Source organism: Macrotis lagotis, chromosome 1 (assembly GCF_037893015.1).
Source record: "Macrotis lagotis isolate mMagLag1 chromosome 1, bilby.v1.9.chrom.fasta, whole genome shotgun sequence".
In the NCBI taxonomy this organism is placed as follows: Eukaryota; Metazoa; Chordata; class Mammalia; order Peramelemorphia; family Peramelidae; genus Macrotis; species Macrotis lagotis.
In genome coordinates, this window is record NC_133658.1 from 526,744,007 (window position 1) to 526,770,730 (window position 26,724).

General features: G+C 33.9%; 1 protein-coding gene across 10 annotated transcripts in view; it reads left to right on the plus strand.

The window, feature by feature from the left end:
* Window positions 1-26,724, plus strand: part of DMD (dystrophin) — a 2,282,785-nt gene that overhangs the window by 2,188,481 nt on the left and 67,580 nt on the right. For all 10 annotated transcript variants that reach the window (XM_074220296.1, XM_074220284.1, XM_074220285.1 and 7 more), the window contains one exon: window positions 4,025-4,182. In XM_074220296.1, the coding sequence (XP_074076397.1) occupies window positions 4,025-4,182 (158 nt within the window). The remainder of the gene's footprint in view (window positions 1-4,024; window positions 4,183-26,724) is intronic.

A 26,724-nucleotide genomic window follows, 5' to 3' on the forward strand; every position in this document is an offset into this window, starting at 1 on the left:
TATATTTTTATCTTTTATTAATTTTGATTATTAATTAACTATACTCCTAGTTAGTAGATGAGGGAATAAACAAAACCTACTGTTTGTTTTCACAAAATGATTCATATGTACCCTTATTGAGTGCTTTTTGTAGACATGTTTTCAAAGCCTGACATGGTATACCCTATACTATTTATCTACAGAAATAAAAGATGTTTTTCTAAATAGAGAGAAAATCCCTCAGAAAGGATTAACTGTTCCTCCAATATGAGCACTGTTGTACAACAAATTGAATGTTTCTGAATAAAATATGTATTCTTGTGGGCTGAAGACTGTGATTTCCTGACCTAGTGGAAGTCAGAAAAATAGATTTGAAGGTTTAATTTGTATAACTCCATAGTCTTTGGGATTCATTGTTAACTTGCATTCTACAATGTCTGGCATTTGTGTTTAAGATATATTACTTGTTTTGTCACTCAGTAAGATTTTTTTTTTGTGAGTCAGCATGGTATAATGAAAGGAGATTGCATTTGGAATCAGATTCAGGTTTTGAATTCTGACTTTTCTACTTATTACTTGTGTGATCTCAGATCTCAGTTTCCTCACTTGTAAAAATAAGGAATTGGGACTAGAACTATCTCAAACTCTAAATTTACTATCTTTAATGAATTCAGGTTATGCCCCTTAGTTTTAACTTTATGAAATTACTAATATTTTATTACTAAAGAAAGAACAACTTTATTTTTAGTTTTAAAAAACATTTTGTCAATGCTTTTTCATTTTTTTTATATCATTGTTGCTTCCTATTAATTCCTTTCTGCCACCTTTAATAATCTCATGTTATAGATAAGTATAATGAAGTAAACTATATTGTCTAATTGATCTTGTCTAAAAATGAATGCCTCACTCGAATCTGTAGTCCCCTACCTCTTTCTCAAGAGGTAGGTTGGTATTTTTCACTTTAGTGGCTTCTCTTAATTGAGTACTGCATTAATTTAGAGTTCTGAATTTTTTCAGTATTTTTCCTTTATGTTATTATAACCATTGTATAAACTGTTCTTCCAGCTCTGCTTACTTAATTCTACATTAATTCATTCAAATCTTTGCAAATTTCTCTGAATTATTCATATTCATTATTTCTTATGGCACAGTAATATTTCATTATGGTTATATACCACAACTTGTTCAATCAGTGGGGCTCTTATTTTCTTCCCATTTTTTGTTAACACCAGAAATGCTGCAAAGAAAGTGCTTTTTATATAAATGAGTCCTTTTCTTCTGTCTTTGGCCTTCTTGGGGTTTATGGCAAGTAGGATATTGCTGGACCAAAGGGTTCTCCAGTAACTTTTTCCTTTGAACAACTCCAAATTGTTTTTCAGAACTGTAAGGTCAAGTCACAATTTCCCCCAACATTGCATTAATGCACTTTCCTTCCCTTAGACCCTCCAACCTTCTTCAGTTTCTTTTGCTGCCTTTGACTATCTGATGGATATGAGGTGAAACCTCAGAGTTATAAGATGAACATTTATCTTGTTTTTTGGGGGGTATTATCTTTAAAATATAAATCCCACATTACATTGGTTTTGACTGACAATTAGATTGTTCTTAAAAAAAATAGAAGGGGTGATCCATTTACATGACATGTTCCCATTCTCCTCCCAAGAGTTTATGAACACAGAAAGAAGCACTTAGCTTAATGTGAAGCCTATCTTAAAAAGAAAAAGAAATCCTTTTGCCTGTTAGTGGATGAAATTAATATATATGTGCATGTGCCTATGTGCATATACACAGGGAAAAAATGAAGAGAAATGAGTCAGCCAGAACTTTCAGATAATAATATTGTAGTTCTAGAGAAAGGAGAAAAACAAAGAATTGTCCACATCTGGATGTTTACTCTTTTGATACAAATCACAAGTGTGTGATATATCCACACACTTTCAGTATCTTAAGATTCCTGAAGCTTAAAAAAAGAAGAGAGAGAGAAAAAGAAATCACTAAATGACCATTCTCTTGCTGGATATCCCAGCACCTGACTAGCCAGATCCTTGTACAATAAGAAGAATGATTGAAACTAGGATAGCTTTTTAAAGTTTGAAAATGCATTATGTGTAATGCCATGGGAAACAAATGCCTCCTGTTGGGGGGAGGGGGGAGGGAAGTAAGATTAGGGGAAAAATTGTAAAACTCAAAATAAAAATCTTAAAAAAAAAAGAAAATACATTACAAATATGATCTCATTTGAGCATCACAACTAGTGAAATACCCTAAGTGCAGTTATACTCATTTACAAATGAGAAAACTGAAAATAGACATCACGTCGTCATACAGCTAGTATATGTCAGAAATAGGATTTAAACTCAGATCTTCCTGATTCCAGATCCAGTACTCTTATCATCGAACTGTCTCATCTAGACTGTATTAAAAAAATGTCTGTCACTTTACCTGTCCTTGAGGTCTTTGAAGCTTGTCATTATTTGGTGAGCTGTGTCAGAGAAGCAACTCTTCAATAACCAAGGGTCAAAACTTGACCATAGAAAAAACATGAGAAAATTTACCCCCTTCCCCTTTCATTGTAGGGCCATGGTTGTGGATTTTTTTTTTAAGGTTTTTTTTTTTTTTTTTGCAAGGCAAATGGGATTAAGTGGCTTGCCCAAGGCCACACAGCTAGGTAATTATTAAGTGTCTGAGACCAGATTTGAACCCAGGTACTCCTGACTCCAGGGCCAGTTCTTTATCCACTGCGCCACCTAGCCGTGCCTGTTGTGGAATTTTTAATGTACTTTCAGATATTGTCAATGTGTGATTAGTTCTGCTAAACTTTAAAATGATAACTCCTTCACCACCACCCCCAAATGCTATACCTACTTTGACAAAGGAAGGTTCTATAGAGCTGAGGAAAGAATATATTCAGAAATGGTATAAAACAAAAGAAATCAATAAAACATTTAATTCAAAAAAGAACAGACATTCACTTCTCTATCATGATGAGCCATCATTTTATTTTCATAGGACTTTATTGAAGTTGCTCTCCCCCCAAGATATTCGAACCTTAAATGTTTTCTAGAAGTACTTTTGAGTTCTTTCTTGCCCATTTTTATCCTACACAATACTCAAACTGAAATTTTTCTTAGACATTTTTGATAAATTCCTTTCAGAATACTCTCCTGTATTCAGATAGCACTTTCTCAATTAGATGATGAAATTCTTTTAGAGCATGTCTGTCCACATACATGGACTAGGACATATGATTATAAATTAATGGTGATAGGTTTCAGGAATTGTATTTCTAATATAACTAAATGTGAATGAAATGGGCAATTGACAGCACATTCATGACATTGGGGTAAACATGCTTTTGTTTACTGGATAGGGACCACCTTTGGGCATGACCTAAATTTTGTTACTATTGTGTTGGAAATATCTTTAGCTTAGAAAATATTTTAATATAACTGGTTCCATGAAAATGTAATTGTGCTGATAGTAGTAAGAGTTGATTAATTCTTTTGAAGCTTGTTTTTTTTGGTAACATTTATTTTAAAATATCTTAAATGCATTTCATTTCTGAAAATAATGTGAACATTATGCCAGTTTATTGCTCTATTTAATGAGCAATTTTGGCCAATCCTTTGATTCAACAGATGTTACCAATTTTGATATTTCTTAAAATGATTTTCTGATTCCAAACAAAGAAGGTATTTTGAACTATTTTTAGGAGTGTTACTTAAAAAAGGTTCCCAATTAATATGAAAACTTTTTATCTTTAATAATGCTTCGCATAAAAATTCACACAATACTGTGAGATGAGCTTGGAATTCTCAATTATCAGTTTAGTGATATAAATATCACTTTAGGATTACACTTTATTTCAAAAATTTTCATTAATCTATTTCATGCTTAGACTAAATGAACTTGACTGGTATACCATAGAGATGATCTGGCACAACATGACTCTTTGTCACTAACACATTTCTTTTAAGAAAAATGTTTTTTAGAATAATTCTGTATGCAGACATTTTACTATTTGCATTTTCTCCTCTCCTTGTAGATCTTTTTAAGCAGGTGGCAAGTTCAATGGGATTTTGTGACCAGCGCAGGTTGGGTCTCCTTCTGCATGATTCGATCCAAATCCCAAGGCAGCTGGGTGAAGTTGCCTCCTTTGGAGGCAGCAACATTGAGCCAAGTGTCAGAAGCTGCTTCCAGTTTGTAAGTTACTTATTTATCTTTATCATTATTATGTTGTTCTGGTGTGGTTTTTAGGTTTGAGTGTAAAGGGAAAGGTTCATATATAAGCTCAAATGATCATTCTCTTAACAAGATCGGGCAATAGAATATAATAATTATTGTAATAATAGCTAACATTTATATAGTGTTTACTGTATGTAATATATCATGACAAACACTACAATTATTATTATTTCATTTGATCCTTACAACACCCTGGTTTATTCCTATTTTACCAATGAGGAAACTGAGGCAAACAGTTACATTATTTGCCCAGAGTCATATAGCTAAGTAAGTATCTGAGGCTAGTTTTGAACTCAGTTCTTCCTGACTCTAAACAGTGCCACCTAATTGCCCCCTAGAAGAAGAATAAATATAGGCAGAGAATAGCTCCTCTTATCAACAAGCATCTATTATTAGCTGCCTACAAGTCAGGCAGCTAGATGATGCAGTAGATAGAATGCCAATCCTCTGGAGCCTGGAAGACTCATTTTCCTGAGTTCAAATCTGGCCACAGATACTAACTGTGTGATGTTGGGTAAGTCACTTAGCTTTTTTTTTTTTTGCATCAATTTATTCATATATAAAATGAACTGGAAAAGGAAATCACAAATCATTCCAGTATCTTTGCCCAAGAAAACCCCAAATGAGGTCACAAAGACCTCAGTTGGACACAACTGAACTGAAATGACTGAACAACAACAAAGGACAAACATTGGGGCGGCTAGGTGGCGCTAGGTGGCGCAGTGAATAGAGCACAGGCCCTGGAGTCAGGAGTACCTGAATACAAATCCAGCCTCAGACACTTAATAATGACCTAGCTGTGTGACCTTGGGCAAGCCACTTAACCCCATTTGCCTTGCAAAATCCTAAAAATACAAACAAACAAGAAGGACAAACATTGTCTTAAGTGATGGGGATATAAGGAAAGGCAGAAGCTGATAACTGACCTAAAGGAGCTTATATTCTAATTCAGGAGAGAACATGTAAATGACTAGATTCATGCAAAATCTAGACACATCTTAATTTAGCTAGCCAGAAGTAAGGACCTCTTGATGGACCCCCTAAAAAAGTGTAGAATCGAAGCTGAGTTGTGAAGGAATCCATGCAATTGAAAAGGTAAAAATGAGTGATCAGAACATTCCAGGCATGGTGGAGGCACACCACCAAGTTGGGAGCAGGAGGGTCTGGTATTCTAGGGTAGTTATAAAGAACTTGGAGGCAAGTAAATCATAAAAAGCCTTGAAAGGTAGAAAGGAGCCAAGTGATAAAGAGTTTAAATGCCAAACAGATTTTTTAAATTAAAAAACCCAAAACTTTAATTTATTTATTTTTATTTAATTTATTTTTATTTAATTACATTTTATTTGTTCAATTAACAGATATTATTTGCTCTCTTCTACATTCCCTCTACCTTCCCCCAAAAGAAAAACAAAACTCTTATAACAAATATACACATAGGCAAAGCAAATCCCGACTGACGTTGACCATGTCCAAAAAATGTGTATCTCATTCTGCATATTTGGTTCCTTTCAGCAGATAGGTAGCATTTTTCATTATTGGTCCTCTTTGAGTCATAGTTGGTCATCACATTTATCTGAGTTCTTAAGTCTTTGAAGTTGTTTTTACAGTTTTGTTGTTATAGTATAGTATAGTTTTCATTCTGCTGCACTTTGTATGACTTCACATTAAATTTTCAGGATTTCTCTGGAACACTTTGTTTTTGTTGCTTCTTAGGGTTCAACAGTAGGCCATTCATATTACACATTTGTATGCCAGTACTCATATACTGTACAAGTAACCAACTATTTCCCAATTGATGGTCATCCTTTTAGTTTTAAGTTTTTTAACCATCAAAAAAAGAGCTGTTATTTTTATACTCATAGAACCTTTTCATTTTTTTTTTGATGTTTTTTAGATATAAACCTACTAGTGGCATTATGGGGTTTAAAGAGTTTGCAGCTAGTAACTTTGGAGGTATCATTCCTACTTTGCTCTCAAGAAGAACCTGATTAATTCACAGTTTTCCAACAATGCATTAATGTATCTCTTTTCTGAAAGCCCCTTTATCATTTGTCATATTCCCATTTTTGCTGACCTTGCCAATCTTACAGTGGAACCCTCAGTTCTTTTAATTTGTATTTATCTAATTTTTATTTATTTTGAGCATTTTTTATTATGTTAGTGTAGATTTCTTCCCTTGAGACTTTATATCTAGGAACCATTTAGTAGTTGGAAAAACGGCACTTTAAAACAATTTTCATTTTAATCAGTTTCTTATATATTACAGGGACCTCTTAAGTAATAAAGTTTATAGTTTCCTGATTAACTCCCAGTTAATTATATCAAGACTGACGTTTTGACTGACATTTTGTCAATGCATTTAAGATTCTATTCAAGTTTTAGAAGCCTAAGTAATTATTTTTCCAGATAAGAAGTTCCAAATTGGAATAACTTCTGCTGTTTATCCAAAACAGTTTGCATTTGTGAAAGGGGAGTAGCAGTGTTTTGGTACTTGTCATTCCTTGATTTGATTAGATCAGAAGCAGAATTATGGTCATAAGCATGTTGATTTTTTTAAGTCTCAGATATAAACAAGGGGAAAAAGTTACCTTTTGTCTAAGTCATCAATCACTATAAAAAGAAAAATAATTGTACATGAACATGTAAACTTAAGTATAGTTTTTAAATAATTCAAATTTAACATGTTGATTCCAATAGTACTCAACTTGTCTGTCCTCTTTTTAACTTCTCTCTACTTTGTTGTTTCTTTTTAATTTTTTGTTAACAATCTTTTTTTCTTCATTTTTTTTTTTGCTATTATAATAGCTACCTCACTTTTCCACCCTCCCTAAACTCAGCTCTTCCTACTTGAGGGAAAAATAAAATGCTTTTCTTGTAACAAATGAGTGGTCATAAAAACCAAATTCATACATTGGCTCTATTTGAAAATTTCTGTTTCTTTGCTTATCTGTAGTCTTATCACCTCTGTGTTATGATTTGAATGCATGACTATCATCAGGCTTCTGTAATCCTAGCTAGCTATCACATTGATCATAGTTGTAAAGTCTTTCAGATATTTGTTTTTCTTTACAATCTTGTTATTGAATTGCTGTTCTCCTTATTCCCTTTTTCTCCTTTTATGGACATACTTTTATGTAGAGAGATGGTATTCTATATCTTCAGTTTTAGTAAATAAGCAAAATGATTCTTGTATCTAAGCCTTTCAGTAGACATCATTTACATAAGATAGCACCAGTAGAGTAGCCTTTGATAACCTATTGGCAAAAGATACATCTTACTAATGACTAATAATTCATCTCTCCAGGTTTTTAACTACTTCCCAGGTAAGAATCTGGAAAATAATGTTATAAGTAAATTAGAAGAACATAGAACATATTACTTGTCATATTTATGGGATAAAAAGTTCATAAATAAACAAGCAATAGGATTGTGAGATATAAAAATGGATAATTTCAATTACATTAAACTTTTAAAATTTTGTACAAATAAAACCAGTGTAGGCAAAAATAAAAAGAAAGCAGATTTGAAAAAAACTTTTATAGACCGTTTTTCAGATAAAGACCTCATATCTACAATATTTAGAGAAGTCAGTCAAATTGATAAAAGGGTGAATTATTCCCCAATTGATAAATGGTCAAAAGATATGAACAGGCAGTTTTGGGAAGAATAAATCAAAACTATATATAATTACATAAATAAATTGATCTAAATCATTATTGATTAGAGAAATGAAAATTTAGGTAACTTTTGAGATACCATCACACACTTGAATAAAATGATAGGGGAAATAACAGATATTGGAAGGGATGTGGAAAAATTGGAGCACTAATATCATATTAAATGAATTGTGAACTGATCAAGCATTTTCGAAAACAATCTGGAATTATGCCTAAAAGAGTTATAAAGCTATATATACCCTTTGACTTAACCATACCACTATTAGGTCCATTTCCCAAGGTGATCAGGAAAAAAAGTAAAAGCACATATATGGGTTTTTTGGGGGGGTTTTGTTTTTTTTGTTTTTGGTAAAGCAATGGGATTAAGTGGCTTCCCAAGGCCACACAGCTAAGGTAATTATTAAGGGTCTGAGGCCACATTTGAACTCAGGTACTTCTGACTCCAGGGCTGGTGCTCTATCCACTGTGCTACCTAGCCACCCCCACAAATATATTCTAAAATATTTATGGCAGGTCCCTTTGTGGTGGCAAAAACCTAGAAATTGAAGGGATGCCCATCAATTGGGGAATGGCTGAGTAAGTTATCATAAGTGATTGCAATGAAATACTACTGTGCTGATGAGCACAGTTGATTTTAGAAATACATGGAAAGACTTAAATGAAATAAGCAGAACCAGAGAATATTGTATATGCAGTAAGCAGCAGTATTGTTTTAAGAGTAACTGAATGACTTAGCTATTCTAAGCATGATGAATATTCAAGTCAACTTAAAAGACCTTAGTGAAAAAAAGGTGCTATCCATCTCCAGAGATGGAAGTATGTATTGTATGTTTCACATATATGTCTGTGTCAAATATTGACCTTCTCTAGTGAAAGATTGGGAGGGAAGGAGGGAGCCAGGTCAGGACTCAAATTTTTAAATATTTTTAAAAATTTTTAATTTTTAAGTTTTAGATTTTAAAATTAAAAAATTCTAAATATTTTTTAAAAATTAAAAAAAATAGAATTTTAAATCTTTAAAATAGTTTTCAGATTCCTAATATCCTTTGCTCCATCCCCAGTATACTGTGAAAATTCCCCTCATTCCACCCTTCCTTCCTTAACTTTTACTTTTACCCTTTTTAATTATTCATTTTATAGCCTTAGTCTTCTTTATCTCTTTTATATGCTGTTAAACAATCTGCAGTTTACAAATGGATAGTGTTATTTAAGTTTATGTCAGTTTTCAGAAGTTTGATTGCTATATATTAGGAGTAGAGATTTCTTCCTCCCTGTTATTGTGTTTCCCAAAACAGTTGGATCAGAATTCCTGGAAGTTCCAAGATGCAGGGGAAAATGGCCCTGAAACCAAATGGATGTGAGAATTGTGAGAAGTTTTTATTTGTGAGTTTTAGAGATTTAGTATCAGTGATGGTGTCAGATTTTTAGTTGGGGGAACAGCATTCTGAATTTGTGGGATCAAAGTCAGTGAGCAATCAGGTTTTGAGTGAATGACCCATCTTATTGGTGGGTGATGGTAATGAAGAGCCTGGGTCTTTAGGTGTAGACAATGACATTAGGGCCCTGGATTTCTAGAGGTCTCATTTAATAATGGTACCAGAAGGAAGAAAAGAGAATGGAGTTAGGAACAGAATATTCTAGAGAAATTGACTCAGAAGGGATGGACTCAAAATTGGGAGTTTCTGGGATGACCCTGGAGGGAAACAATCCTCAAATTGGATTAGACCTTTTAGAAATAAATAATGGCTACTGTAAATCATGCATTTTAAATGCAAAATGGGGATCATTTTTTCAAGCCTTCTCACAACACTCCTTCAATTGGCTGACTTCATCTTCAGCTCCTTTCTCTATAAAACCACTATCAGAGGGGTCTTTTCTATTGAGTGCTATGACAGACCAACCCCTATTAGGATGTTCTAACACTTTCCTATTGTCTTATCAACCAGAATTAAGATTTTCTCTCTCTCTGCTCCAGGGTCCTTCATTACCAGCACTACTTGTATTTTTTAACTTCTCATTCTGTTCTGTGTAAGAGTGTTGGACTTGAAGAAAGACCAAAATTCAAATCCTGCCTCGCATATTTATTAGCTCTGTAAAACTGGACAAGTCAATTAGGTTTTCTCAGTCTCAGTTTCCTTATAACTAACATGAAGATAGCAGCAATAGCACCTACTTTATTACATTGTTATGAAGATCAACTCTAATAACCTATGTAACTGCTTTATAAACTTTAAAAAACTCTGAATATTAGCTGCTTTTATAATTTCTTTTTTGATCATTTATCATATTAGTGTTTCTGAGTCCTCTTTTGAATCACATCTAGAATCTAAAATAGCTAGATATTCTTTCTTCAATACTTAAGTAGACCATGCTTCCTAAGAGCTCTTTCCCTACTAAGTAAAATAAGGATCAGGATTTCTATTTTTACTCTAATCAACATAATTCCCATAGTGTCTCTTCTTTATTTCAAAAAATGTATTTTCCACTGTGCTGATAAGTAATGTCAATGCTTTTAATTTGGTTAATAAATTTATCCAGCCATGAGCATTGTTGACCATGACTTTGTTTCCACACGTTGGTGTCTGTTTTAAATGGAAAATCCATTTAGGGCAGGGATCATTGCTTTGCAACCTTTCTTCGGCATTCAAATCTGTCACATTCAACTGAACTTTCATTAAGTTTTCTCTTATCAGGGATAGTGAGAAAACTGAATTGGAGCTTAAATATCTACACTTGATTCTTAGGGATGTCAAACCCCCTTAGCTTGAGAATAGAATGGAAACTTTATAGATTTCCCATTGAACATCATGGTTGGTTAAGAAAGTATATATTAATAACTCATTTATGTACTTTTAAGTATATAAATGTCTGAATTTACCATAATTGAATTTTTAAAATTAAACCCATTGCAAATAATATAAGTATTTATAAGCAGTGAGATTCAACCTGCAAAGTCTATGTCAATTAATAATATGAAATGTTAACTATAAGCTTAGATTAGTTTTGGCCAAGAAATACATTTAATTTTGTTTTTTTAATTCTAAAGTTATATATTATATGATTATGCCATGTCCTATTAATATATTCAATCTCTAGACTTTTTTTACATGTGCTATGCAATCTTTTTACTCTAGAATTATCACTTTTTTAAATATCAGCTATGTTTATTTTTTGTGCCTTAAACTATGATTTGATATCTTGCCTCCCCATGATGATTTTTTAGGGACTCATTGTTTTTACTTTTATTTAGGAAATTATTATACTTTAGAGTGTGATTTGATGTGTGACTGTGACTAGCTTTCACGTTATAAAGACTTAGGAGTTTACCTGCGCTGATCTTCCCATGACCAACGAAGTCTTATCACCTAGTCTGTATTCAAAGCCTTTCTAGATTACTTGTCAGAACCTATGATCTGCCAGCAAAACCTTTCAGAACCTAAGGTCATCTCCATACCCAATGAGACATCAGAGAAGAGCTATAGTAGCCAAATTACATTATAAATTATAAATTAATTATAGCAAATACAGATTATTATTTTTTGTTTACATATAGAATTTTAAAGAATAGGCCTCCTATTTTATTGGGAAGGGAAACTACTGACAATTTTTCTGTTTATTTTTTTGTTTCTCTTATTCTTTTCAAGCCATGACCGTTTTTATTAGGGATTTTACTATTGGGAACTGCAATTTTAATGCCTTTCTTTTAGATGTGATTCATTTTCCTCAAGAAATTTTCATTAAACACGAATGATAGCAGAACTTAAAGGTACATTACTGGCCACATTAAGGCATCTATTTTAGGCACTGCTTCTCATGGATGACCCCTTCCTGTTCTAAGCTTGTCCATATCATCGCAGCTTCTTGTTAGTACTTAATGTGCTTACAGACATATGTATCAGATCATCTCTCATCTCACCTGTACCCTAGGCACATGAGATTCAGCTTTTACCTTACTGAGTTGACAGTTGGGAAAGCAGCAGGTTACCTCTCACAAGATAGCTTTACTTATCCCAGTCTCTCTTTTTTTCCTACTTATCTTTTTTTTCTTATTTGTTGTTTAATTTTTTTGCATTTAAGTTGCAAAAACTTTAAGAGAAAATGTCTTATATTTGCCCTCCGAACTAGATACCATAGAAAATGACACCTAAAGTATTTGAAGAAACACAGGAGACCATATCTAAAGGATAAAGCAGTTAAGACCAATGGCTTCAGATGTCTGTTCATAGGTATACTAAGTATGGATAATAAGCCAGGTATACTCAACATGCAAGGAGGCAAGTTTGACTGGGTTAGATAGCTTGTTCATTTGATGGGATGGGACTCATTACTGTAAAATAGCTTGGGAAGTGTATATCCCTTTCATAAGGAGTAGAGTAGTCAAGGCAAGGTATGTGCTGAGAGTGGAAGTAGCACCATATGTTAAGAAATATTCTCTGAGAAAATTCAGGTAACAGGGCTAAGGAAGTAAGATAGAAAAAATTCAGGTAATGATCATTATATTGAGAAAAAAAGCAGTATTGTCACGGGGTTATACTACTAAAGACCTAAACCAAACTAAAGCATTCAGAGACAGATCAAAAAGAGATAACAGAAGCAAGAGATAACTGGGATTGGTGGGGGAGGGTTGGTACATTCTTTGATTAATTTAATAATAATTTCATTCTTCTAAAGATATGATTAGTAATGAGGCTAACTGCTTATTCTACAAGTATTCTGATGAACAAGTATGAACTACTTGCTGAACTAGAAATGATGTGAACTGAACTTTGTGGAGAAGTGACTACTTCATCTTAGAGTTTGATAGAGGAGAAGATAATGGATATAATCTTGCAGGCTCCCTAGATAAACAATAATTGAGTGCAGGAGTTTAAAAGAAAAGATAAGTTGGATAACTTGGAATAAAATTCTCAGAAATAAGCTCAAGAAGAATGAGATGCTCTCAAGAGTGAAATCTAAAGATGTTAATAGAAATAATTCCTATGAGAAAGAAAAGGGAAAGTTGTCCAAAGAGACTGAGCAGCAGGGGAAATTATTGAAAAACTTAGATATTTAAAAGAAATATAGAAGTCTGAAGAGAGAGAAAAGTAATGTAGGATGATACAAGTGTCAAGATCCTGTGAAAATAGTACCAGGAGCTCAAAAACTCAGGAAGAGTTAAGTCTAGCCATGAATGTTGGTTACAACAAAAGGGGTTCTTTATATGTGATAAAAAAAAAAGAAGCATAGGAGACAAGGAACCACTGCACAGAATAAGGAATGATGAACAGGGATGATGGAGCACTGACAGAATTGCTCAACTGTTCATTCTCCCAAGGAGAATATTTACCAGGCCTCACTAGTTTACATCATCAGGTCCTGATGAATTACATTCCAAATAACTAAAAGAACAGACAGTTCCTAGCTTTAGGTGATTTATTATCTTGGTTTAACTCCCTGGGAAAATTTAAGAATATATTATAAAAGGTGTATGACTAATATACCTAAAAAAATAAAGAGCTGATCTGTGAAAGACATCAACGATTTCATCAAGGTAAATTCATATATTATTACCTTTGCTTCCTTTTTTGATATGATCAAGTGATTGTTATCATAGTTTACTTAAATTTTAGCAAATCATTTAATTCTTTATACTTTATTTTCAAACTTTTTTGTCGTGTTCCGTCTTTCATGCTGTTTTTGTCTACAAGATGGAGATGTGAATAAGATGATGGTAAAATCAGTTGAATTCTTAACTGGTTAAATATTTTGGATCTAAAGAATATAACAACTGATGTTGACTTGGAGGGAAGTTTATAGTGGAATATTTGAGATCTTTGCTTGATCCAGTGTTGTTCATTAATTTTAATCACTGATTAGATGAAGCTATAGATGAATATTCTCATTTAGTAAATGGCCAGATAATACATAGTTGAAAAGGATATCAACCATGTTGACTAAAAGCACCCCCAGAAATCTTATGAGTTAGGATAAATATGGAAAGACAAAATTTGATACAATATCATAAATTCATTGCTAGAAGTGATTTTTGAGAACTGCTTACTGAAGTACCACTTCATTGTATAGATAAGACATTAAATCAGATACCATGATAAACAATAATTCAAGGTAATTCTGTGTTTTATATGAGTGTGTGTATGTGTGTATGTATATATATATTATATGTATATAATGTATATATATGGTACTGCTTGATTGCAGAAATCTGTCAGCTGTGTGCCAACTGCATTACCTACATCTTTGAAGCTAATAGTCTTTTTCAGGTCTTGGATTTAACAAAGGAATTTAACAATCTAGGAACACCTAGGAACACTTACTTGTTAATGGTTTAAATTTGCCTAAGTCAACTATAAAAAGATATATATATATATATGTAGCTATCTAATCTGTTCCCCCTGTTTCTCTTTGGTCATGTTTAGATTCTTGCCTTTGTTTAGATATAAGTGTGTATACACATAATACATTTTTTTGGACTTTTTTCTTGTCTATACAGTTTCCTTAGCCCTTTAAATTTGGGCCGTTGGCAGCAGGGATGTTATAGGAACTTACTGTGACCCAGAAATGCTTAGATGCCACACAAGACCCATGGTCCTAGGTTGAGGCAACCTGAAAAGAAATGTGCTTTTTATGCGTTAATGAGAATGACTCAGGAGAGAGTACAAATGAGATCAAGTAAAGACAAATAGAGGCAATAATCCAGACTTGACCTAGAGAAACAAGGTAGCAGTCTATAATTACATCTGTAATGTGTGAACAATCCCAAGGATACAAAATGGGATAGAGTACATAGCACTATTCTATGAATTAAATCACATAAACCATATGTCCTGGTGAAATCAATGCTAATTAAGTGATGTGGTCAGCAAAACCAGAAATTCAGGGAAAAGATATAGGTTTTAGTGGTAGAGAGATTTTTATGGAAAACCAGACTTAAAGTGTATCTTGAAGAATGAGAAGGACTGGATACATACAGTTTGTACAGATTAAGGAGTATTGGGTGGAAAGTATGTGGTGAGGGCAACATTCTGACCTTTAGTCACCCCTTTTTCCAGGTATCATCATAACTTTTCTAGTTAGCTGACATATGCTTTAGGATGCTTCCCCTTGATTAATAATCTCATGCAAGCTATTTTTTTCTTCAGTGTTTGGCATTAGCATTTCTGTTCTTTATTCATAGTAGAATCAGAATTGAGAGAGGTTTACATTATTTGGATTTCATACAGTTTTCAGCAGCCTGATAAACTTTGCAGTCATTTGCAATCCCAATGGAGAATCAGAACTAAAGGTGAACTTTAGAATCTACTTTCCCAGCTCTGACTTTTTCAGTCAGGTACCCTGGCAACCAACTCATCTTGTGTGTGCAGCATGCATGAAAATGGGATGTTTACTCTAGCAAAAGATAACAGAGAAGGAGAAATCCCCTTTGCTCTTTGTTTGAAGTGGAAGACCTTGGGAATGTGAGAAGGCTGGTTTCTTTCTGTCAACATGTCCCTTACGTTTCTAAAGGCCATTTTTTTCTAGTAGCAAGGACAAATGGAAATAAAATGCTTAAATATTTCCTTAAAACATTCCTTGTGCTGAAGAAAAATACTTTTTTTTTATCTTCAGTTGATGAAACTTTCATTTTATTCTATTTTCTTTCTATTCCAACCCCCCCACACCCTCAACTCTGCTGGCTGGAGAAACCTGCTCCTCACTGGTCTCAGAATTAGAAAACCTTAGATAAAAAAAAAGGGAAAAAAAAAAGAAAACCTTAGATGCTGATTCAGTCTGGGTGGGGTAGGCTAGTAAAAAGAATTAGTATGAGTCTGCACGTGTAATCCCCTGAGGATATCTCCTCTTCTCCTGTTTGTGTATGTGTGTGTGTATGTATGTATTTGGAGTTGTCTCTGAGTCAGCTTTTACACGTGTCCTTCCCACCTTTCAAGGCTTTTATGATATACATATATGTAGCCTAAGAGATTGCAGGTTATATTGAAATTTTTTATCTTGCTTTTCTGAATTAGAGTCATCATTTTTAAAAAACTAAATGAAGGGGGCAGCTAGATGATGCAGTGGATAGAGCAACAGCCTTGGAGTTGGGAGGACCAGAGTTCAAATTTGACCTCAGATACTTAATGCTTAATTAGCTGTGTGACTTTGGGCAAGTCACTTAACCCCTTTACCTTACCCCCCAAAAAACCCCAAACCCCTAAATGAAGACACTTTCAGACTAAGTTGTAGTTAATAGTTAAGTGAGAAATGGATTCTTTAATATAATAGTTCAGTTTTTTAAACTGAATTTTAATTCTGCTTCTTGTAAAATGAGCCTTCATCAAGATGATTGTTTTCAAGCATTTGAAATCTGTGGCTAGATAGTATTTTCTATCAGATGATAATTTATACTTTGTCTTTTAATAACTATTTTATTTATTTTTCCAACTACATACAATGGTATTTTTTAACCAATCATTTTTTTGCAAGGCTTTGAGTTTTACAGTTTTTTCTCCCTCTCTCCCTTCCCTTTCCCTGTCTGTGACAGAAAGCAATCTGACAAAGGCTTTATATTGGTAACCATGGTAAACACAGATCAAAATTGTATGTGTTGTGAGAGAGGAATCAGATCCAAATGGAAGAAAGAAAACATTAGAGATAACAAAATTATATAATACATAATACATAAGTCAACTTTTAAAAATTGAAGATAATAAATTTTGATCTTCATTTAAACACCACAGCTCCCTCTCTGGATACAGATGATATTTTCCATAACAAATCCCTTAAAATAGTCTTTGGTTATGGCACGACTGAAATGAACCAGTCCATAATGGTTGATCATCAGATTATTTATACTTTGGAGACTTCTGGTCCTTAGAATAGGATTAGCTGAAGTGATGAGAAAGTTTCTGAGAATTCAGATTTTGTTTTGTTTTGTAAAAGCCAGTTTTGTATTACTAGTGGTAATGGGTTGACTGGAATCCATAGCTAATTAGAAATCTCATTTTAATTATCTGTTTTAGCTCCCTTACATACCAAGCCCAAAGTCACTCATTTTTAAATTAAGATAATGGTCCTAAAAATGCAGAAAAATGACTTATGTAAGATGATGGCAAGAGAGAAAAATGGCTAGAAAGTTCTCAAAATACAGGTAGTTTTGGCTTAGCCTGGAGAATTTGGATATCTGACCTAGCTGAGTGGCCTAGTGACCTTTAGGACTTCCCCTTCTTTTTTCCTTTCTTTTTCCTTTCTCTGGGGCTATGGTTTCATGTGAAAGGAAGAGATCTAAGATTAGAAATTAGATCATAAAATGTTTGATTTGGAGTTTGAAGGGAACCTGGAAGTCATCTTTCATTTTCTTCATTTTATTGATCAACAAACTGAGGCCCTGAAGGATGTGTTACCTTGTATCAGAGATAGTAAGCAGCTGAAACAAGAGCAGGCTTAGAAGTTGGGTTTTGAGGCTAAATCCAGAAGTACAATTAAACTGGTGATAGGAAGATTGGGAGAAAAAGATAATTGAATACTTTCCCCCATTCATTATCTATTCTAGCTGAGCTGGCCTATTTCCCGTTTTCTTTATGTGGTGTTTCATCTTCTTTCTCTCATATTTAACCTTATGCATAGACTGCCCCATCTTATCTGACCTCTGCCTCTTAAGAATTCTTAGTTTTCTTAAAGGCTCAGCTCAAGTACCACTAACCTTTCTTAAGTCACCCAATTGTTAATGTCCTTCAACCTCATGAAAATTACTTTGTATTTATTTTGTGTATTTTGTATTAAAAAATTATCTGTTAATCCCCTTGTATTAATTCCCAAACCCATTTGAATTTAAAACTGTGAAGGTCAAGGGTTATTTAATTTTTTTTATCTTTACCAGTCCATAGCACTATGCTTAAAACTACTTAGATTTAACAAGCTACTGAATGGCCAGGGCAGTTTAAGTTTGGGATTGGAGAGTAGGCTTAGGAAGGAGTTTTAATCAGTCAATCAGCAAATACATCACAATTGGTAGATACTGGAAATATAAGGAACACACACACACACACACACACACACACACACACACACACACAGTGGCCTAGTAGATAGACTACTGGTCCTGGAGTCAGGAAGACTCATATTCTTGAATTCAAATGTGACCTCAGACTAACTATGTGACTCTGGACAAGTCATTTGATCTGTTTAGCTCAAGTTTTTTTCTTTTTTTCTTTTTAAAGATTTTATTTATTTTGAGCTTTACAATTTGTCCCCTAATCTTACTTCCCCACCCCCCACAGAAGGCAATTTGCCAGTCTTTACATTGTTTCCATGGTATACATTGATCCAAATTGAATGGGATGAGAGAGAAATCATAACCTTAAGGAAGAACCATAAAGTATAAGAGATAGCAAGATCAGACAATAAGATTATTAGTTTTTTTTCCCTAAATTAAAGTTAATAGTCTTTGGCCTTTGTTCAAACACCACAGTTCTTTCTCTGGATACAGATGGTGTTCTCCATTGCAGACAGCCCCAAATTGTCCCAAGCACTGATGGAATGAGTAGGTCCATCAAGGTTGATCATCACCCCCATGTTGCTGTTAGGGTGTACAGTGTTTTTCTGGTTCTGCTCATCTCACTAAGCATCAGTTCATGCAAATCCCTCCAGGCTTCCCTGAATTTCCATTGCTCCTGGTTTCTAATAGAACACGAGTGTTCCATGACATACACATACCACAGCTTGCTAAGCCACTTGGCAATTGAAGGACATTTACTTAATTTCCAATTCTTAGACATCACAAACAGGGCTGCTATGAATATTTTTGTATAAGTGATGTTTTTACCCTTTTTCATCATCTCTTCAGGGTACAAACCCAGTAGTCTGGATCAAAGGGTATGTACATTTTTGTTGCCCTTTGGGTGTAGTTCCAAATTACTCTCCAGAAAGGTTGGGTGAGTTCACAGCTCCACCAACAATGTAATAGTGTCCCATATTTGCCACAGCCCTTCCAATAATGATCATTGACCTTTCTGGTCATATTGGCCAGTCTGTAGCTCAAGTTTTTTCATCTGTCAAATAAGCTAAGGGATGAAATAGCAAACTACTCTAGTATCTTTGCCAAGAAAGCTCCAGATGTGATCATGAAGAGTCAGCTATAACTGAAACAACATGTATATAGTAAATATAAAAGAAATAAATGTAAAGTGATTTACACAAAAGTTATTTGAGTGTGGGACACTAGCAAATGAGAAGATCAGGAAAGGCTTGTTGTAGAATGTGTTCTTGAGCAAGTACCTCGAAGAAAAAGAAGGTATTCTTTCAGGTAAGAGGTAAAGAGGGAGTACTGTATTTCTCCAAAAATAAGACCAGTCTTATATTAATTTTTGCTCCCAAAGATACATTAGAGTTTATGTTCAGGAGATGTCTGTAATCATCCTTGAAGGAATCATTATTTGATCCATTCTTCTCTTTGCAAGAAGATTCTTCATGTCTGTAGCTCAGTGAGTGCCAGTTGTAGATTAGCCACCTTGCAAAACAAGTGGCAACATTAAATCAAGCCACTTCCTCATAACTGCTTGTGCACCAGACTTTTTGGTTTCAAGAACATATATGTCTGAAACACATTCAAGCTTATATTTCTTGCTCTTAGAGATGATTAGAGCTGGGGCTTTTTTTTTCCCATCCAGATGTTATCAAGTGTACCATGTGCAGTGTGTCTATTCTGATGGGTCATTCAACAATATTTCTAGTTCACCTGTCCAAAAGCTCCTACTTGGATTTTGCAAATAATTAATTATAATTAATATTATCATTTATTTTAAGTATTAAGCTCAATAATATTTATTTATATTTAATTATATAGTAAATATCCTTATTTTATAATTCATTACATCTGCCGTATATTGCAGCAGACCTACCAAATACATCTTCCTGGTGTTTATTGGTGGGGTAGGGCTTATATCACAAACATCCTAAAAAATCATGCTAGGGCTTATTTTCATAGTTTATTCTAGATGTGAGTGGCAACCAGTACAGAGACATGGAGATAGGAGAATGGATTGCGGTATAATAAGGAATAAAAAGGCCAGTGTAGCTGGATTTCAGTGTTCAAAAGGAGAGGTAATGTCCAATGAGGCTAGAAATCAAGTTTAGGAAAAGCAGAACAAAATAATTCAATTTTAGAGGCAATGGGAAACTACTGGAATTTGAATGAGAGGGTGACATGTTCAGGCCTATGATTTAGGAAGGAAATGATATGAGAGAGATATGAGATGAACAACAAGATTTGGTGCCCAATTAGATATGTGGAGTGACAGAGTGAGGAAATGAGGATAATACTAGGATTATGAACCTGGAAAATTGGAAGACTGAGGATGCTGACCAGAGGAAGAGAGAAGTTTGGAAGATGGATGGGTTTGGAGAATAAGTAACATTTTGGACATCTTGGGTTTGAGATGTCTCCAGCATATGCAGTTTCAAAATCTTTTGATGATTCAGGATTGAAAATCAAAGGAAAGACTATATATAGAATTATGTTATCTCTATAGAAATGATAGTTAAACCTGTGGTAGCTGATGAAGTCACCAGGATAGCAATGGAAAGAAAAAGAGAATCCACTGGGTGGCTTGGAGCTCCACTGTTATTGTAGGATAGATATCTTCCTAGGAATCCACATTGAAATATAAATATGTGTGGTATTTGTGTATATATACATACACACATAGATAATTAAAATAACAGCTTCATTTAAAAGGATGATTAGATTCTCTACTAATAAAAGGCATAAGATTTCAGTACTTACCTAAGTGAACTAGCCATGGGAACCCATGCATCATATATTATGTAATTGTAATGGTAAATGCCTTCACAGTTACAAATAACTAATATATATGAATACTTTAAACTGGGGACTATTTCTATAAGAATCAATCCATGAATAGTTTAAATTGGGGGTATGAGAGTCTAGAAAAATTTTAACTAAGTGAACTCTTTCTGGTTCTTAGTTATCATCTCTTCATTTTTTAAGTTTTCATCAATCATCTGCCATATAAGCCTATTTAAAATTTTAAAGAGTGATATAAATGGGGCAGCTAGGTGGCACAGTGAATAGAGCACTGGCCCTGGAGTCAGAAGGACCTGAATTCAAATTTGACCTCAGACACTTATAAGTACTTAGTTGTGTGACCTTGGGCAAGTCACTTAAATCCATTGCCTTGCCAAAAAAAAGTGATATCAAATTGATAGGTTTGAATTTTCAGAATCTCTCCCCTTTTCATTTATTTCCATCATTAGATTCTTTTAAGTAAAGTTTAGAAAGTCACATGTCTGAAAATTGCTTTCAACAGAACTCAGTCCTAATGATGGTAGAAGTAGTTTTTCTCCTCTGATAGTCTCTGAGTATTATTTTATATAAATATTTTAGGAACTTTCTTGTTTAAGCAGTGTCAGGGGTGTCAACTTCATATTCAATATGTTTCACCTAAAGCAGCTTTTATGTATAAACCTTTATTTGTATTTATTTTACATCTCCTATCTACTTTGGATTATATTTATACATACACAATGAATGGGATTCTCCTTCATCTGTCATCTGAATATTTATGTTTGGAAGGCAGAAATGACTATCATCTTTCCACAGTCTCGCTCGCCAGTCTGGCACGCATGAGAAAAAAAGAGCACAAATTTGAATATGAATTTCAGTATGAACTGTTGAGGAAGTACAACATAAATTATTTTAGTAGAGAAATAGTAAATCATTCTTGAATATCTGATCTTATTGCATATTACTTGTCTTTTCACTTTAGGTGAAAAGTTAGCTATGTGTTGTATTTGTCTTGTTAAAAGTAAGATTTTTAAATTTTAGCTTCAATGATTTGTTTTAAAACAATATCTTTGTGAAAATAATTGTTATTACTAGAATTATTATTTGTTCATTGGAGTTCAAATCTGGCCTCAGACACTTAATAATTGCCTAGCTGTGTTACTTTTGGTAAGTTACTTAATCCTGTTGCCTTAAACAAATATATAAAAAATAAAAACAAAACAAAAACCTCTTTTTATTAGGCAACCAGGTGGTCCAGTGGCTAGAGTACCAAGCCTCAAGTCAGGAAATTCTGAATTCAAGTATAAAATGATACACTTAGCTGTGTGCCCCTGATCAAGTCACTTTACTTCTGATTACCTCAATTTTTCCCATCTGTTAAATGGGAATAGTAATAGCAACTACCTTCTAGGATTGTTATAAGGATAAAATGAAACAATATTGGTTAATATTCTTTGCAAACCTTAAAAGTGCTCTATAAATATTAGCTATTTTGATTAATAATGTTATTGTGATTCTACTTTGCCTGGTAGAATAGATGATTAGTCTGAGTAAATTATTTTTCACAATCAAAAAGTTATATATAATCTTAAAATTCTATTTTCATTCAAATATAACTAACCTTTCTGTGACTTCTGTCAGGTACATAAGCAATTTTTTTAGTATGTTAAATGTGTTGTTTATTATTTGGGAGCATTATGTTAATTAGCTTATTATTAGGGATAGCAGCAAGATTAGAGTCAGAGTGGTTGACCTTGAAAATGCAAATGAATAGCTCATAATCATTTTGTGTTATTATTTGGGTTGATTTTATCTTTAATTGGCAATGCAGATTTTTTTTATTAAAATTTAGAAGAGTGAACCTTGGCCTCCCTATTTTCCTCATTAACTTCAAAATATTAAATAAAAATACTGGAATTCTGGGAGAGTTCACAGGAAAGAAATGTGGAATTTCTTCTTGTTCCTCTCTGACAGATTTTGGCCTCATGAGTCTTATTTCAAGTGAAAATATTTTTTCTGTCAGTGATATGTATGTCTGCTCTTGGAATCTATATGCTTAATCCTGTGGTAGCAGCAACACATATAACTAACTCTGGAAATTGTATCTGTGAAGAATAGTTGAGAAGATATTCAGAGAGCAATAAAGGAAAAAACTTGTGGTTAAGTTTCATTTGAGGTTCTCAGGCTTGGGAATCTTTTCAACTCCAGTTTCATTGACTCTTCTGCCTTTCTCACATCCTAAGTAAGATGAATTTTCTTTTTGTTGTTTTTTTGGGTTGTTTCACCTTAACTATGTTCTAGACTGCTGAAAGCTCTACTTGTCTCCATTCAGCATGACCTTATCCTTTTCAAGGGCAAGTCCTCTCCTCTCTTCCCCTCTGGAGGTTGAAGAGAAGTTTTGCTGAATTTCTTAGCCCAGTTTTGTACTTTCTTGTTCATTTCAGTGGAAAACAGAAAATTAAGTTGTAATAGTTTTGAACTCTAGCTCTCTTTAAAACATGTTAGCAAATGAAAAGATTTATGAAGTCAGCTCTTATTTCCCTAAGGCAGAGAAGTGTTCTGCATCCCCATCCTCTCTCCCTTACATATAGTGTTTTGTCCTTGTGTAGTCTTGAAGAGATCTGTTTACAATTTCACCTGTCTACAAAAATAAAATGAATGTATGTATATCTTTGACAAGTCATTTAAGCTCTAGGGGTCTCAGTTTCTTTGACTACAATATAAAAATGGTAAATTGCAGAATTTCCAAGGTCCCTTGCAACTCTTAACATTGCATGATTATGACATTCATGGAAGAGAGGGAAAATATTTTAACTGTAATCATTTGTAGAATGCTTGACAAGAGAAAAGTACTTTACCCAAGCTTACCAGATAAATAGACTATGGGAACTCTACAATAATACTACCCCCAAAAAAATCATATTGTCACTTGTCCCCAATTGTAAAAATTAGACCACATAGCTCTTCTAAATTGAGGAAAGAATGAATTGTTTTGAATGAATGAATTTGAATGAATCTTTGGTTTGATGCAACAAGTATTGAGTAAGATTTATGCTTAGGCATCTTAACTTATAGACAAAAAAGAAAACAATTCCTTGCCCTCACAAAACTTATATTTTACCAGGGGAATAAATGTCATAGGCCTACATAGAAGTAAATTTGAAATAATTGAGAGAGTATTAATGACTAGGTATTGGGGAGGTGCCTTGGAGAAGATGGAACATGAACTGAGGCTAGAGAGAAGATACAGCATCTAAGAGATCAGAATAAAGAAGGAAGGCATTCTAGATTTGGGGGATGTCTTTGGCAAAAATGTCTGGCAACACAAGATAGAATGCCAATTTTGACTATAGCATAGAGTGTATGGATTAAGTAAGGTGAATTAAACTAGAACTTGACTATGGAGGTTCCTTGATAGGACTTTGTCTTTTATACTGATGGCAAAAGGAAACCTCTGAAGAGAGGAATGCACAATCTGGGCTATTTTGGCAACTCTGGAGGCTGATTGTTTGGAGACTAAGAAACCAGAGCATTAGAGAGCCCAGGCAAGAGTGGTGTTGACAAATAAAGTGGAGAGAAAGAAAAAATGTTCAAGAAAACTCAGAAGTTAGAATGAGGAGAAAGTGGTATGAGGGAGCAGGTGGAAAGTAAGAACCAGGAATGACTCAACCTAGTTGAATAAGAGTTTGTGGCAACCTCAGAAGAGCAGAAAGTTTGGAAGAGGGATGAGTTTAGGAAAAAAGATAATAAATTCTCTTTTAGGTCTATTAGGATATCAAAAGTACATGAAGTTAATCCCACACTAACTGCTTATTGGACCATATAGTGTGAGTAGAGAGAACAAGCAAAGAGAACATTCATCAGTGAAATGTAATAGTTTCTGTCATTTTTTTAATGGCTCCCTATACATTTTTAAACATTCACATATATATTTAACATACATAACATAAATATATCTATATAAATTTGGGAATCATCTTCATAAAGATAATTCAATTCAGAGAAAGGGCTGAGTAAAAGAAGGTTGAGAAATAAACCTTTAAGAATACTCCTGCAGAGGCGTCTAGGTGGTGCAGTGGATAGAACACCAGCCCTGGAGTCAGGAGTATCTGAATTCAAATCTGGCTTCAGACACTTAATAATTATCTAGCTGTGTGGCCTTAGCCAAGGCACTGAACTCCATTTGCCTTACAAAAACCTTAAAAAAAAAACAACGAATACTTCTGCTAGGGTGTTGAGAGGGATGTATTCTAAATAAATCAGCAAAGGAGACTAAGCGCTGGTCACACTGGGGATGATGACTCTTGGCTGTCTATTCGAGGTCTCACTCTACTAAAAGCAGAGCAGCTAATCAATTTAGAATTACAATGCTATAAATAATTGTTGAATTACAATTCAATCAATTGAACTTACATTTCAGTATATGAAATTCCTTTTTTTTTAAATGGTCACATAAGTAAGAGGAGAACCTAGAAGTCAAGGAAGGAGAGATATTCAGGAGGGAATAGTGAATTGAATATTGATAATGGCATTCTGCCAATTGCCAGGAATATAAAGAAAAGTGAAAATATGGCCTCTGCCTTCAAGGAACTCAAATTCTATTAGGGAGTTTAGCTGAGAAAAAGGAAGAAAGAGTTCTTAGTTTAGCTACTGGGAATGACTGGATCAAGTGAGAATTTTTAAAGACCAGAGAGACATGGACATGTTTGTCAATGGCAAGTAAGGGGTCAATAGATAGGGAGACTGAAAATAGAGTGGGAATGCTCGTGGGGGGTCAGTGTGATGGAGAAGATTTGTGGGGATGAGATCAAAGTTTCACATAGAGCGGTTTGTCTCCATCAATTGAAGGGCCACCTCTTCAAAAGAGGCAAGAGTGAAGGAAGAAATAATGGGGAGGTGTCTTGAGTGATTTGAAATGAAAAGAGGAGAAAGGGTGCTCTCAGCTATTAAATAGCCTAATTCAGTGTGATATGAAGAAATTCTCAGCTGAGAGGGTGAAGAACCAGAGATGGGATGCTTGAGGGGGTGGGGGTCAAAAAGATTTGGAATGTTTATGGTGATTGGGATAGTGAATCAACCTGGGTGGCAAATGGAATTGTTGCATTGAAGGTCCAGTTAACATTTTGTAATATAAATTTGTGATGCTTCCAGTCAACACAGTTGCATGATTATTTTTTTTCCAGATGTTTAGCAGCAGGAGAGAAGGGGCTAAAACCTGGGAATAATCCAGAGTTGGGGGATGACAAAGTATAATCAGTAATGGGATAAAAGGGAAAAAAATTTTAAATTCTTGCTTTCTTAATATTTTGGGTAAGGGGGGAATTCAAAGGTAAAATTAAGTCCTTTATATCTAAAAATAAAAAAAAACAGGTCAAAACCACAGCAGGAATACTTGTGAGTTTCAAGAAGAGTGCAGTTTTATGTGATTTCTTTTTGTCACTAATTAATTTGTTTATTATTAAAACTGGGAATGTTTAGATGAAAAGAGTCATTTTTTTATAATTTATCTTCATTATTACTTTTATGTTGTTTGTGAATGCAGATTTCTCTCATGGGAAATATTTCACTGGTACTTTTACTGGATTTAGAGGTCATTAAAGAAAATATAATTGAAGCCCAGGGAACAACATGAGTTGTCTGTCCTAGACTGTCTAACCCTGATCAACTTATTCCTTGTAGTTTTAAATCTTCCTATATGAAGGCTATTTAAAAAAAAATTGAGTTTTGCTGAATTTAAAAATGCTCACCTTCCCTCGTGCTGGGCTTTTATAGAAGCATTTTTATAGAGTGGTTGGGATTGTCATCTGCCAACTTAAAACGTAAAATGGAGGTTGGCATTTCTTAGAGCTACTTTTCGCTGATTCAACACTGTATGAATGTATATGGCAAAGAAGGGAGAATCCTTGACCAAACAGCTCATTTCTTCTTTGTCTATGATTTGAATCAGTATATTTTTCTACAGAATTTACCTTTTTTTCCCTATCAGTAAGAATATATTCAGTGGCTCACTTAGGTATTGTTACAAAAGCAATATTCCTTCCTAAA